At 53.9% G+C, this 13,775-nt stretch overlaps 2 protein-coding genes across 3 annotated transcripts; one reads left to right on the top strand and one right to left on the bottom strand.

Moving 5' to 3' along the window:
- Positions 1-2,119: 2,119 nt before the first annotated feature.
- On the top strand, positions 2,120-5,770 carry MYL2 (myosin light chain 2). Its single transcript, XM_005498225.4, has 7 exons — positions 2,120-2,339; positions 3,229-3,318; positions 4,001-4,076; positions 4,435-4,539; positions 5,215-5,290; positions 5,373-5,421; positions 5,544-5,770. Exons 1-7 carry the CDS (start codon positions 2,226-2,228, stop codon positions 5,640-5,642), a joined length of 609 nt encoding a protein of 202 aa, XP_005498282.3. The 5' UTR covers positions 2,120-2,225; the 3' UTR covers positions 5,643-5,770.
- A 282-nt stretch (positions 5,771-6,052) lies between these two features.
- CCDC63 (coiled-coil domain containing 63) lies at positions 6,053-13,308 on the bottom strand. Of its 2 annotated transcripts, XM_005498330.3 has the most exons (12): positions 12,670-13,308; positions 12,268-12,357; positions 11,313-11,476; positions 10,993-11,182; positions 9,779-9,898; positions 9,019-9,200; positions 8,605-8,786; positions 8,116-8,336; positions 7,581-7,655; positions 7,224-7,416; positions 6,625-6,822; positions 6,053-6,433 (listed from the first exon to the last, which is right to left on the bottom strand). In XM_005498330.3, exons 2-12 carry the CDS (start codon positions 12,280-12,282, stop codon positions 6,318-6,320), a joined length of 1,656 nt encoding a protein of 551 aa, XP_005498387.2. In that variant the 5' UTR covers positions 12,283-12,357; positions 12,670-13,308; the 3' UTR covers positions 6,053-6,317. The 2 variants fall into 2 exon arrangements, with proteins under 2 accessions (XP_005498387.2, XP_064889529.1); XM_065033457.1 differs by lacking the exon at positions 12,670-13,308 and having other exon boundaries at positions 12,268-12,626.
- Positions 13,309-13,775: the final 467 nt, after the last annotated feature.

Here is a 13,775-nt window from a genome sequence, read left to right as displayed (position 1 = left end):
GGCCGTGCTCAGCCAGCCCCGGGGCCCGGACACCCCCAAATTGGCTCCGTCATCTGCAGACTTGGAGCTGCCCATTTGCATGACGCTGCCGGGCTCCCTGGGACGATCAGAGCCCGTTATCGGCTGCGGGCAGGATTTGGCTCGGGCGCAGGCAGGCGTCTCGCTCAGGCAGAGCGCGCGCCTTGAAAAGAGCGGAGGTTAATCAAATCCTTTTGACTCCATTTTTTATCGAGCTCAAGAGGGGCTGTCCTATTAATTAGAAAGGCTTTTTCATGTAAAACACAGGCTCTTTTGCAGATAAGAAGGGACGATGCTTGATTTTGCCATGGCATAGATACATGTGTTGTTCCCTGACATCCATTCACAGGCTGCAGCCACTTCCTAACAGCTCTTTTGTTCACTACGGAGCTCCATAGGTATATATGTACACACACACACATATTTAAAGCACTCACTTTCATCTGGATGCTGGTAAATCTCCCAGTTTCTACAGCAGAAGAAGGAAAAGGTGTGCCTGGAGCCACCTCCACCCCAAGCTGGACCAGGGTCCTCACTGGAGGGGCAGGATCTGACCCTTGCAGCACCAAGGATGACGGCTGACAGCGAGAAGTGAGCAGCAGAGCAGATGCACCGTCTTACAAATTACAGCAGAAACACAGGCAACCATCTGTATCCCATCCCCAGCCAGGATTTCTGTGCCGCGGGCCCTCAAAGCCCCTGGCCACCATCTCACCCCTAACCACAGCATTGGGCAACACCAGAAAGAGAGCAAGGTCTGACCTCCTCCAGGCTGGGCAAGCAGAAATGATACTTCCCACCCCCCCAAAAAAAAAAATTTCTGGGCAATCTCTGTGGCTTCAGGGCTGCCATGCCCCAGTGTGGACATGGAGCCAGGGGCGGGCAGCGCCGGCAGCTCCGCGGCTGACCCGTCCTGTTAAACCGCTACACATCACTTCCCTGATGCTTATGGATTTTTCCTTAATGCCACAAATTAAGGTAATTGGGCTCGGCTGGCCGATGAATCCAACTCAACTTGGCAGGAGGAGGGAGCGTCCGTGTTGAGATTGATCCCGCTCATCCCTGGCCGTGCCCGCGCGCCCGGGACTCGTCGTCCCCCAGCTCTGCCCCTTGGCTCTCTCGCTCACCCTTTTGCTCAAACAGACCCCGGAACCCATCTTGAAATCCCTTCCCTTAGCTGCAGCTTCATCCAGACAAGGCGGTCATTCCTGGGTCAGGAGTTTTCTCCTCTCCAGGCGCTTTTCCCTACTCATTTCACTGCTGCCTACCCAAATCCTCCCCGTAATGCCATCCTTGCTGCCTCAGCCACGGCAGTGCCAGGGATTAAACATGATATTTGTGTCTTCTGGGGGAACAAGGGCAGTGTCTGGGCAGAGCCCAGAGCTCAGGGGATCCCGTTTCACACTGCCTTTTGTCCCCAGCCCTGTCCCAGCCCCCCACCCGCTCACCAGCCTTGCCAGCATGTGGAGGGGATGATGCCAGGCAGCAGAGCCCAGCATGGGGAGAGTTAATCATGTGTGTCTCGCCAGGACCAGGGTGAGCAAGTGTTCGGCTTAAGTGGCTGACAGGTGCCTCGGTGGGGGTGACACATGAGAGAGGAGCCCTGCGTGCCTGCCCGGCTTTGTGGGAGCTCAGCATCTGCCTCCGGTCTCATCCTGGAGCTCTTAGATGGGGCACAGCATCTGAGCTGGTGCTGTGGCAGGACGGTCCCTTTCAGCCAGAGATGGGGTGGCTGGGCTGCTTCTTCTGCTTTTCGAGCACCTCCCAGGACAGCAGGGTTCCTCTGCCTCCTGCAGCCAAGCAGCGCTCTGCTTTGCCATGCAGATGCTGTGCGGGAGCTCCCAAAGATGCTGGCAGGACTGTGGTGAAGCATCCCTGTCCCAAGGCTTGGGGGACTGTAGTCAGGTTCCCCCAAGGCCAAGTGCTCCCTGCATGTCCTAGCAGAGGGGAAAAGCTCATCCCCAGTCCTAGTGACAAACGCAGGTGGGGTTGCTCCTGTGCAGTCCCCTCCTTGGGTCAGCATCTCCAGTGTGGGAGCTGCAAGGCTGCCTGGCACTTTGTTAACCTTGAAATCCTCTCCGCTCACATGTCACGTCAGCCAGTGACAACAACAGGCAGCTATTCCAGATTAGAGAGGGAGGGACAGAGAAAGGCAGAGACAACAGGGCTGGGGGTGGCTAACATACCTATTACAGCCAAAAGTGGGCATGGGGTTATTTTTAGCCCGGAGGGGGATGTATTTATTGTTTCAGCCCGGGGGAAGAGAGGGACTGCCTCCAAGACGCCTCTCGCAGCAACATCAGCAGCTGTGCAAAGCCATGGTGAGTACAGAGAGACCAAAGTTCCACTGGGAAGAGGCAAAATCCATCAGCTTTTCACCAGTATAGCTTTAATGGGGCAGGGAGGGATGGAGGCGACAGGGATTTGATGGCCAAGGGAAAGGGGGTGAGCAAGTTGGGGAGCATCTGGCTGCATCTGCAGCATCCCGTGGGGAACAGAGAGGTGTCTCCCACACTAGCAGAGCTTTCCAACAGGGGCAGAGTGTTTGGGGGTCCAAACGCCATCTTCCTGCTTTCCCTTTCTCCATGAAGAGGAAGGGCCATTGTATCCCCCGAAACCCTCCTGTTCTGCCTCCCCGCTGAAGAGCCACCCAATTAGAGGGGACAAGGCTGCTGGAGCTCATGGGTGGGACGAGGGATGACAGGCAGGGTGGGATGGTGAGTGGCTCTGTCCTCTGCTCCTCTTTAAAAGACATGTTGAGCAGTTTCTGGTTGTTTCAAGCCTCAGTGCAGGAGGAGGCAGATTTTTTTAATAAGCAAACATTTTAATAAGTGCTGTGTTATTAGCGAGAGGCACAGAAATGTAAGAAAGCACCTAATGACTCCAGCCCTTATGTGCAGCCTCGGTAGCACTCCCGAACCCAGGTTTCCACCCCAGGAGATCCTGCTGCAGTGCCCATCCTTTTACCTGCTGTAGCCTTTGGTGTGGAAGCAATTTCTCAGCTCGTCTTTCCTTGGACCTACTTGGCTAAATTCATCAGGAAAGCAAAGACTGAACCACAGGAATCTTAACACCCCTCAGTATCTCAGAGGGTCACATGTGCTCAGAGCTGCTGTGAAGGACTCACGACTAAGAATAGGGTAGTTTCATGTTTTTCTTCCACACCATAAAAAGCCAGTGAATTAGTGATACATACTTGAACCCCTGCAGGCACCCAAGAAAGCCAAGAAGAGGATTGAAGGTGCTAATTCCAATGTCTTCTCCATGTTCGAGCAGGCCCAGATCCAGGAATTCAAAGAGGTAGGTGGGTTTGGTAGAAATGACAGAGGGTCCTTGATGCGATGTGACCTTCAGCTCTTTCCTCAGCGCTTTCAGATCGGTGACAGCTGCTTTGCAACAGGAGGCAGCATGTCTGGTTTTGAGTAATTTTATTTTAAAAGTGCAAGTAACAACTCGGTGACATTGTTAAGTATGGCATCACCTCAAAGCTTCTGAGGAGCTCACACAGCATGGAGCAGCCAGCAGCACCCAGGAGAGCAGGAGCACATCTCCCGTGCCAGGAGCTCTTCCTCACTTACCCTCTGCACAGTCAGCACACGGTCCTGGGTAGATCCCAGTTACAGGGATAACTGGTCCCTGGTTGGGGAGCTGACAGCTCAGGCTGTCTTGCCTAGTTGGTCTCATCCCAGGCTGAGGGGGCTTTGGCCAAGGAGAGGGTCTGCATGGCATTAGTGCTTGGGCTGCTGTAGGAATCCATCACCCCGCATGGCTCAAGGGTGCAGGGGCCAGGATTGCTGCTGAGTTCAGGTGATGGTTTTTGCTCCCTTGCTGGGTGAGGACCCCCAGAGCCCCATCCTGGAAGGGCTCACAGTGCCCTTGTCCCATCCAAGTCAAAGGGAGGAAGAAGAAAGTACTAAAGCTTTGGCAAAGGCTGACAAGTCTCCCTCTCCCTGTGTTCCCTGCCCTCTTCCTGTGCTTCCAGGCATTCACCATCATGGATCAGAACCGGGACGGCTTCATTGACAAGGCAGATCTGAGAGACACGTTTGCCGCACTCGGTGAGCCCCCTTTTAGGACCCTTCCCAAAATCTTCGATGACATTAGATCTATTAGGTAAGAAAACAGCCATGGGCCCCCATTCAAGCAAGCTCCAGCTGTTAACTGGATCTCTTGTTTTTGCTGAAAACCTCCTGATCTGAAACGACTTCTGTCGACCTGTGAGATCCCACAAGGGGTGACTCAGAGCAGCTCCTGCAGCAGCAGAAGTTCAATCCCATAGGTTCTAGAGAAAACCTCCAGAAGAAGGTTCCCATGGTGTGTCCTTCAGCCCCCAATGCACAGAGCAGAGCCCGAAGATTTGCAGGCATTTCCAGCAGGACAGGGACCCACAATTCACCCAACACTCTTCTCCCCTAGGGCGCCTGAATGTGAAAAACGAGGAGATTGACGAGATGATAAAGGAGGCACCCGGCCCCATCAACTTCACCGTGTTCCTCACTATGTTTGGGGAGAAACTCAAGGGTAAGAGGGACACAGGGAGCTGGAAGGGGGGCTGGGTGGGCACCCACACCATGACCAGTATTCTGTCCCATCTGGTGTGTCCCCAACCTGTTGGGGGGTATGGTATGAACAGGTCTCTGTACCTCAGTTTCCCAGCCTTTAAAGAAAACCCCACAGGCTGTGATGCTGCTGTCCCCATAGAAAGAGGAGACAGGAGATCTTGCAGTGTCTCCAAGCCTGCTGACACCAACAGTGGCACCGATGGCCACCCTGGCCAGAGCATTGGCTGCAGCATGACTTTGACCCAGCAGCCCTGTCTGACTGCACCCTGTATCACTTCTGGAACCCAAGGCATGCAGCCCCGTCACAGATCTCCAGGAGGCTGCACAGCTCCGAGCGCCTGTGCCTGGAGCTCTATAAATACACCCAAAAGATTAGATAGATGCCATCTGTCAGGGTGGTGGTGACACAGCTGCTTTGTGTCTACACCACCACCCTACGTCTGCTCCTCTACCTGTCACCCACTGCCATCAAGAGCCCCTGCCGGCACGGGAGGGCTGTGGGGTTGGCCTTCCCACAGAGCACCCCACTTGCCACCACATCCCACATCATCCCCCAAAAGGCTGGGGGAAGCAGGAGACCACAGCTGCCTTCCTCCTCCACCATCTCTAATGGCCATGGCCACGTCACCCCCAGGTGCTGACCCAGAGGAGACAATCCTGAACGCGTTCAAGGTGTTCGATCCAGAGGGGAAAGGCCTGAAATCTGCTTAGTAAGTCCAGGGGTACCCAGGGGGGTTGATGGGCATCCCCACCAAGGCCTCCTTGGTGGTCACCGCACTCTCTTGTTTGCAGCATCAAAGAAATGCTGATGACGCAGGGCGAGAGGTTTTCCCAGGAAGAGGTACGAGCTCCTTCCCCCGCCCTGCCAGCCCTTTGTGTCCCCCATCCCAACAGACCCCCAGCCCTCCTTGGAGCCCCAAACCCCTCCTGTGCTGCCTTTTCACCCTGTCTCTTTTCTGGCAGATCGACCAGATGTTCGCAGCCTTCCCTCCAGACATGTCTGGCAACCTGGATTACAAAAACCTTGTCCATGTCATTACTCATGGTGAAGAGAAGGACTAGCCGACGCTGGGGCTGGCACCGCGAGATCGCCTCTGTCTAGGTTGCATGGGGGGGTCCCTTCGCCTCTCCCCCCAGGGAACAAGTGAATGGCACCCACATTAAACTGCCTTTTGGCAAGAGGAAATCCAGCTGCTGGTGTGAGCGGATCTTGGGCTTGCATGGTGTGTCTGTGTGTTCATCTGTGCCCAGTGGGAGTGAGTGGAGAGAAGGGAACGGAGCTGGTGAGGGGCTGGAGCACAAGTGTGATGGGAACGGCTGAGGGACCTGGGGGGTTCAGCTGGAGAACAGGAGCTGAGGGGAGACCTTCTGATCTCTGAACTGCCTGAAAGGAGCTTGGAGCCAGGGGGGTCGGGCTCTGCTCCCCAGGAACAAGCGCCAGGAGCAGAGGAAACGGCCTCAAGTTGCGCCAGGGGAAGCTGAGGTTGGATCTTGGGAACAATTTCTTCCCCAAAGGGCTGTGGGGCATTGGAACAGGCTGCCCAGGGCAGTGCTGGAGTCACCATCCCTGGAGGGTTGGACAGACCAGAGATGAGGTTCTCAGGGATGTGGGGCAGTGCCAGGGTTGGGTTAATGGTTGGACTCGATGATCTTGAGGGTCTCCTCCAAACAAAATGTTTCTATTATTTTATTATTTATTTAACTAATCTAATTATTTAACTAATCCCTGCTGGGTTCTCACACATCAATGTCATTTCTCCCCTTGTTGCCTGTGTTGGCAGCATTCCCCTCTTCCTTCTTGTGGCTCTGGAGAACCATCTGGGACAGCTGGCCATGGTCCAGTGGCACCTCTTCTGCTCAAGAAAATGGTCACACCATCATGCTGGCCATCCCAGGCCTTACATACCCGGTGGGGTAGGACAGACTGGTTGGGATTGGCTGGGACAGACAGCTGGCAGCAGGGGATTGGCCAAGTGGCCATGGGGGAACTGTGGATTGGCTGGTTTCATGGCTGCGGTCCCTCCCTCTCACCTCCTGCACTCACCAGCATCAATGATGTGGATGGTGCCGTCCAGGGTGGGGGGCGATGGGAAGAGCTGGGCCTGATCCATCACCGGGAGGAGACTGGTGGCACCCAGCAATGAGTTGTCAATGTCCTGGTCCAGGTGGGACTCATCAGCCATTCCGTAGCGCAGGTCAGAATTCATCTGCAGGAGACTGTTGGTCTTCTCCTCCAGTCCATCTGGGTAAGAAGAAGGATTGTCCCACAGGGCTCCTGCACCCAGACCCCTGCCCAAACCCACCCTTGTGTATGGGATCACACCAGCGAGCAGTGGGACTCCATGGATTGCCCCAGGGCAGTGTCATCAAGCAGCTTGTGCACCCAGGGACAAGGGTCTCCAGGCTGGGTCTCATACCCAGAGCCAAAGGGAGGGACTGGGGGGGTCTACTGGGGTGTTTATACAGCCGTGTTAGCTCCTGAATTTGCTGGGAATTTGGGACCCCCAAATGCACACTAGGGACACCCATGCATGATGGATCAAGGGGCAAAAAACTAGCTCAAATTAAAACGCCATGCGAGGGGGTGGTGGGCATACAAGGTCCAGGCCACATGGCAGGGAAAGATGGGCAGCTCCAACCCACCAAAAAACTGCATAGAGTTCAGATACGTGATCTGCCCATTTTCTCCAAGCTGCTTCGTTATCTTTGTAGTGTCACAGTTGACTCCTTTGAACAGGGCCTCCATGCTGGTTGTGAGGTGGCCCAGCACCTTGCTGCTCCCTTTGCATCTCTCTTCATGCTCATTGACTTCCTCGGTGTCTTTCGTTAGTTTTTCCTATCAGTAAAGGTTTTGCTAAGTTTCACACCAGCCCCTTGTCCCTCCCCACCCCAGTGCTGACCAGTTCCAGTCTGGACACTGGAGACATCCCAGGAGACATCCAGAGACTCCTTAGGACATGTGCCAGCATGTGTCTACTGCTCTAATCCTGACCGCCATACCTCCATCTCCTTCAGGGCATGAAGGTCTCTGCTCTCTGCACACTCCTGATTCAACATGAGGCCTGTCATTTCATCCTGTGTAAACACGAGCACATGGAGGGCGTACTGGCTGAATGTCCACCAGAGCTGCCTAACAGAGGCTGGGGACGACCCCTCCACCCTGGGAGCAGGGACAGCACACTTGACCCCTCTGGGCACCACTGTCACCAGGGCCAGTAGGGCAGGAGGTGACCCCACAACTTCTCACTGCAACCAACCCTACACATGGCCGAGGCAGCTCTCAGCTCTCCTGGATCCTGCAGTATTTTTGCTGGGTACACGGTGGCAGCATTGAGACACTTTTAGCTCTGAGAACGCAGCGTTCTGTCCATTGGAGTAATATTTTTGGCTACTTCTCTGCATTCCCCTAATGTGGCAGGCTGTGAGCTGGGCTCTGGTGTGGGCAGTTGGTGCTGGACACAAGGGAGAGGGAAAAACCACCCCAACCTAAAATCACCAGCTGAGAAAGGGGAGATATGAAGAGCCTGGCACAGACCTGGAGGTCCTTCACCTTCTGCTGCATATTCTCTATCTTGGTGCCCAGCTCGAAGTCATAGCTGAAGAGGGCAAACTTCTTCTGCTCCTTTTCGATGAAGCCATTCACCAGGTGGCCGACATCCCCATCCTCTGCCAGCTCCAGCAGACGCCTGTAAGCCACCTCCCGGCTCTCGATGATCTCCCATTGGTTCCGCTTGGCCCGCTCGGCTGCCTTCAGGTCTGAGGGAGAGATGGAGAGCCTGGGCTGTGCGTGTCCCCTTTGCAGAGCCTTCCCCTGTGGGGTTGGGTGGGGTGTTCGGGGCAGAAAGTGTCTTTATTTCACTCAGAAATTAAGGAAGGAGCTCACAGTCTGCATGGGAATGGGGCAAACACAGTGGGATCCCTCCCCAGGAGAGGTCTTGCCAGTGGGGTGCAGTGCCACAAGCAGCCCCCTTGCCAACCCTGCAGTTTGCAGTCCTAGTTGCACATGGTTTCTCTCATCCGGTACCTTTTCTCTTTTTGGCCTCTTCCTCCAATTTAGAGCGATCTACATATTTGACGAGCATGAAGCTTTTCATTTTGGTGTCCCTGCTAAGGACACGCTCCCTTTCCTGCATCTCAACCTTGTGCTCGATGGTCTTTCGGTTCTTCCTTTCATTCTGGGCTGAAATCCTTGCCAGAGTCTCCATCCTGCACACAGCAAGCAGCAGGTTACACCACACACAGGTACAAGGAGTAAATCCCTCTGGAGGTACCAGCGTCCCTGCACTGACCAGCCACCCAACCCTTAGCACCCAGCTCTAGACAAGAGTGGTTAATCCTTCCTCTGGAATCACAAGCGGTCTTTCTTTCCAACAATACTCAACACCAGCATTGCCCATTGGTGCCAATTTTGCCACAGAGGGTTTGCAAAGCCACGTACTGCTGCTTGTGGGCTTGTGTGGATTGCTCAATGGCAGTGCTCATCCTTCTTCTCTGCTGACCCATCTTCCTACGGAACTTCAGGTGGGAGTTTTCCCAAATGTCTTTCTGGATTAGCAGGCTTTGAATCTTTTCTCGGAACTCTTTATCTCTGGTTAGTATGGTACCAAATTGGACAGTGACCTGGGGAGACGGAGGCAAAAAGTTTGAAGGTTGTGTGGGCTCAGGTCTCTGCTCAAAGAGAGGGCTGGGACAAAAACAGCCCAAGAGATTTTAAGTTGGTCCTGCAGCCTGATCTAGTGAAAGATGTCCCTGTTCATTGCAGGGAGGTTGGAGTAGGTGAGCTTTGAAGGTCCCTTCCAAACCGAATTATTCTATGATTCTGTGATTCTATGACTTTATCCTTCTCCCCAAGACAGGAGGGACAGCAGCAGGCCAGGATGATCGTGGCAGAGACCTGGAGCTGGCATTGTCCAAGGCAAGGTGGCTTTAGGCAGTTGGGTTTTATCACTAAGCAGGTGCAGACCTTCAGGCTTCTTGGCATGGCACAAGTGCTGCATTTGGGTCACCGAGCTTGAAGGAGTCTTTGAGATATCCTGGGATCAATCAGGCCAGGAGAAAAAGCCAGGTCCTTTATGCAGCTCATGTCAACCAAATGCATTTGCACCGTTATGCTTTGTTCTGAGCAAAAAGTGTTTTGTGCACAGGCCCCAATGTGGCCCTGCAGGTGGTCTGCAAAGATCTGCAAAATGTTTGCTTACGTTATATAGAGGCAACTTCAGTTTCTCAATCTGCTTTTGCAGCCATTTGCTACAGTTCGCTTGCTTCACCTTCACTTCTGTCTGGTGTTGCCTCACAGACTTTTTTTCCAGCACTAGCGTCTGCACACATAGAGGAAAAGAAAAAAATGTGTCATCTCCACCCCTATATTCTGGACTCTTGTCAGGACACTTAGCCAAAGCAAATACCCTCTGTTGACCTGAACTACAGCAACCGTGTCATTAATGAGCTCACAGTTATAGAAGCAGCTTTAATCCCAAAGGATCCCATCCTGCACACGCAGAAACATAAACTGTAACTAGGAATGGGTTTATTTTCGTGTCATGAAGGAAATGCAGCTGCCTCTGGAGGGGAATTCAGGAGGTGCTGAACAAGGCACAGCAGTGCTCTGTGCAGAGCGGAAGAAGCAGTGAGGATGGTTTTTTGGTAGTGGCATCGTGCTGGCCAGATCTGCAGAGTCCTCTCTGGGAATGAGTGGAGGAAAACTTTTGCCAGAAGTGGGGAGCTGCCAGAAGAAATAAATCCACCGGAAGAATGAAGTTGTTGGAGAACAACGAAGCAGGAGGGAGGTGGGAGAGGTATGACTCAGCCAAGGGATCCCTGATTGAAAGCTAAGCCTGTGGTGGAAAGCTCTGCAGCACCTCTAGCAACTGTAAACCACCCGAGCATGTCCCCTGACTCCTGTCATGGGTGGCTTGTTCAGAGCAGAAAGCTGCAGGGACCCATCACTTCTGTAGCTCTGGGTTTCCCTTGGCCTCCCACCCCATCCTTGACCAAATCCAACCAGAAGTGAAGGGATGTCCCTCAGATGTTGCCGCTCCTCTGTTTGCGATGCCTTAGGCAGCACAACTACATGTTTCATTTTTGACTCTCTTTTAGGAGAAGAAAAAGTTAAAGGAAAAGCAGAGGGATGTTGCATGACCCCAGGCAGGTGGGTGCCATCGAAGAGGAGCTGCAGAGACTGGTGGGACACCAAGGTTGAGAGTCAGACCTGACTTTTCTAGCCAGTGCTGCTGACTTGAGTGGGAGCCTGGCTCTATCCATTTGTCATTGTCATTTGTTTTTTGCCAGGAGGCAGCATTATTTTCCAAGGCCTGAATTAAACACATTTTACACTGAGGAGTTTCAGTGATAAGGCTCACCCTGTGACTCTTCTCTACCCTGCTCAGCCAGGGAACGTTTCAGATGCTCTTACCTGGTTGTCCACATCAACTAACAAGACTTTTCTGTCTCTAATCATAGAATCATACTGATTTTTGGTCTGCAAAAGGCATTGGAGCTCCATACAATCTCTGCCTCTCAGCATCGCTTTTCTCATGGACGTGATCTGGCTCAGCACCAACAACACCTCTTTTCGTTCTTGGTTCAGCGATTCTATTTCTTTTCTGTAAGCAGAACGACAAATGACATTTAGCATGACCCACCTGCAACGCTGGGGCCGGTTCTTACCCCTCCCCATCCCAGTGCCAGGGTCCCCAGATCTCAGCATGGAGGACCTTTCTGAGCTGCACTCACTGCTGAGTCTGCATCTGCTGCCGCATGTGTGCGCCATAAGATATCCTCTTCTCTGTTGCGATCCAATACTGTTTCTGCAGCCTCCTGACCTCAGCCTCAGTCACCTTCTCCTTCTCCCTCTCAGGGGAATCCGAAAGTGTCCGCCTCAAAGCGGCCCTTCCCCGCTGCCACAGAGAAAGAGAGTTTGGTCACTTGTGCGAACACGACCAGACAGCGGAGCAGGTTAATGGCATCGCCACCTCCAGCTGTTTGGCACCACCTTCAGCTCTTTGCTGCCACCTCAGATATTTATTATCACCCAAAACCTCTGAGCCATGCAAACCAGCTCCATGAGCACTTCTGATGCACCTCAGGGCAAGGTCCACCAGGTGCTTTGCTCTTGGGTAACCCACCCCCACCCTACCACCACCCCCAGGGCAAGGAGGTGTAAAGAGTGACCAAAACTGGTGCCTGTTGACCATGGCCAACACCTTGATTCCAGGACAGGGTGCAGACCTTCAGCAGGGGGGAGGGCAAGTTGTCACCTCTTTTATCACCCAGCACGACTGCAAGGACCATGTGAGAACCAAACCCACCAGTGCCGGGGATGGGTAGGAACCCAGCTGCCTTTTCCCAGGAGCGGACCAGGAGCGCTCACATCTCCAAATGTGGGAAGGTAGCTTCAAGTTGAGAAACTGCTTAACAGGTAAGCACTGAAGCTGTGGCAGATCCACCACTACCCATGTCCTCAGCTGACCAATATCATCCAACCCTGCCTCACCCAACACCCAAATTTCAAGCCACAGTCTCATCCTCAGCACAGGAGGGACAGGCAGAACCAGTCCCACCACAACCCAACACCGTCAGCCTGGCTCCGCGCCGCCTGTCTGGCTCACTGCACTGCGGCATTTACTCCTGTAGGTGAGGTCCCCACAGCAGATCCTCCACCAGCTTTGGATTGTGCTTTGGTTTTTACCTTTGAGCACGTCATTTCTTCCAGCTAACTCTGCTGATTGCTCTGCAGATGTCTCGGGAAGGGGACAAAGAAGCCTCCACGGAGCCAGGTCTGCTTTCCAAAGGGAGAAATAAAACCTGGGTAAGGAGGTGTGTCCCCCCTGCTCATCCCTCAGCACCCGCTCACGTGTTTGGCACATGAGGAAACCATCACAGATGGCCGCACGATGAATAAAAGGGGAACATTTGTAGTGATGTCATTGTGAAAAACGCTCCTCTGATCGAGTTTATAAGTAGGGGAAGAACAGATGGTTTGAGCTTTCCACCCCGTTCAGTACCTGGGTTTCCATAGAAATCCCAGAGAGGTCAGACCCCCCCGTACTGGCGGGCAGAGCCCCTGGGGAGTGTGAGTGGGAGACATTACCTGGATTCAGCCTCCCCAAAACCTGGTCTCCCCAGCCCTGCTGCAGCTCCCCGGGCTCCTCTGTGCCCCCTAGTGCTGCTCACTCTGTTGCAGGGTGCTGCGATTCCCCTCCAGCCAGGGGACAGGATGGTGGCAGCAGTCGGGTGTCCCCAAGGAACAGCCCCTTTCCAGCGAGACACGAAGGAGAGGTGGCAGCCCCAAGGGCAGTGGGTCCCGATCCTGCACCCTGCACTGCTCCAGCTCTGTGGAACAGGCACTGGCCTGGTTGCCACAGTAGTGTCACACTACAGTGTGGAAGGGTTCTCCATGGGGACTGTCACCAAGGAGCATGGAATGACTGCCACACCCACTCACCTCATCGGGGGTGCTGGGAGCCCTCACTACAAGGGATTTCCATACCCCAAAACAAGCCCCAAAGCATGTGCTCCAACGTGTCCCTGGCTGGGTGTCCACAGGAAACAGAAACTCTCATTCTACTAGTTCTTGCTTCCTATGCGGTATCTGAATTATCCCATAACCTGTGACTCTGAAGCCTTTCACTCTGACCAGAGAGCAGCACCCAGGGCTTCACAAACCCCAGCAGCACTTTGGGGCCATGGATGTGCCGTTCTTCCCTCCCCTTCGTCGTCAGACCTGCACCCAGCTCCCTGGGCTTCCCACCTGGTTTCTGTCTGTTTTGCTCCTGAAGAAGCAGCAATCACCATATCCCTGCCATCATCCTCAGCAGCTGGACAACGTCGAGGTGCTCGTTGTCGGGAGAGCAGCACTGGTTGCTGCTGCCAACCGCGGGAAGGTCCCTGGGGATGGAGCCTGTTAAGGCAGCCAACAGAGGGGGGCAAATTGATGATTTGCACCAGCTTCTGTTTTGTCCATGCAGGGAAGCACATCGGAGCAGTGGTCTGAGTCACAAGACCCATGATAATTTCTTCACCATAAACTGGAATGCATGGCCAGCTCCTTCATAGAATCACAGAATGGTTTGGATTGGAGGGACATTCAAAGCTCCCCCAGTGCCACCCCTGCCATGAGCAGGGACATCTGCACCAGCTCAGGTTGCTCAGAGCCCCATCCAGCCTTGCTTGGGATGTCTCCAGGGATGGGGCATC

The sequence above is a fragment of the Columba livia genome, chromosome 17 (genome assembly GCF_036013475.1).
Source record: "Columba livia isolate bColLiv1 breed racing homer chromosome 17, bColLiv1.pat.W.v2, whole genome shotgun sequence".
Classification (NCBI taxonomy): domain Eukaryota; kingdom Metazoa; phylum Chordata; class Aves; order Columbiformes; family Columbidae; genus Columba; species Columba livia.
This window is presented reverse-complemented; position numbering and strand designations above follow the sequence as displayed.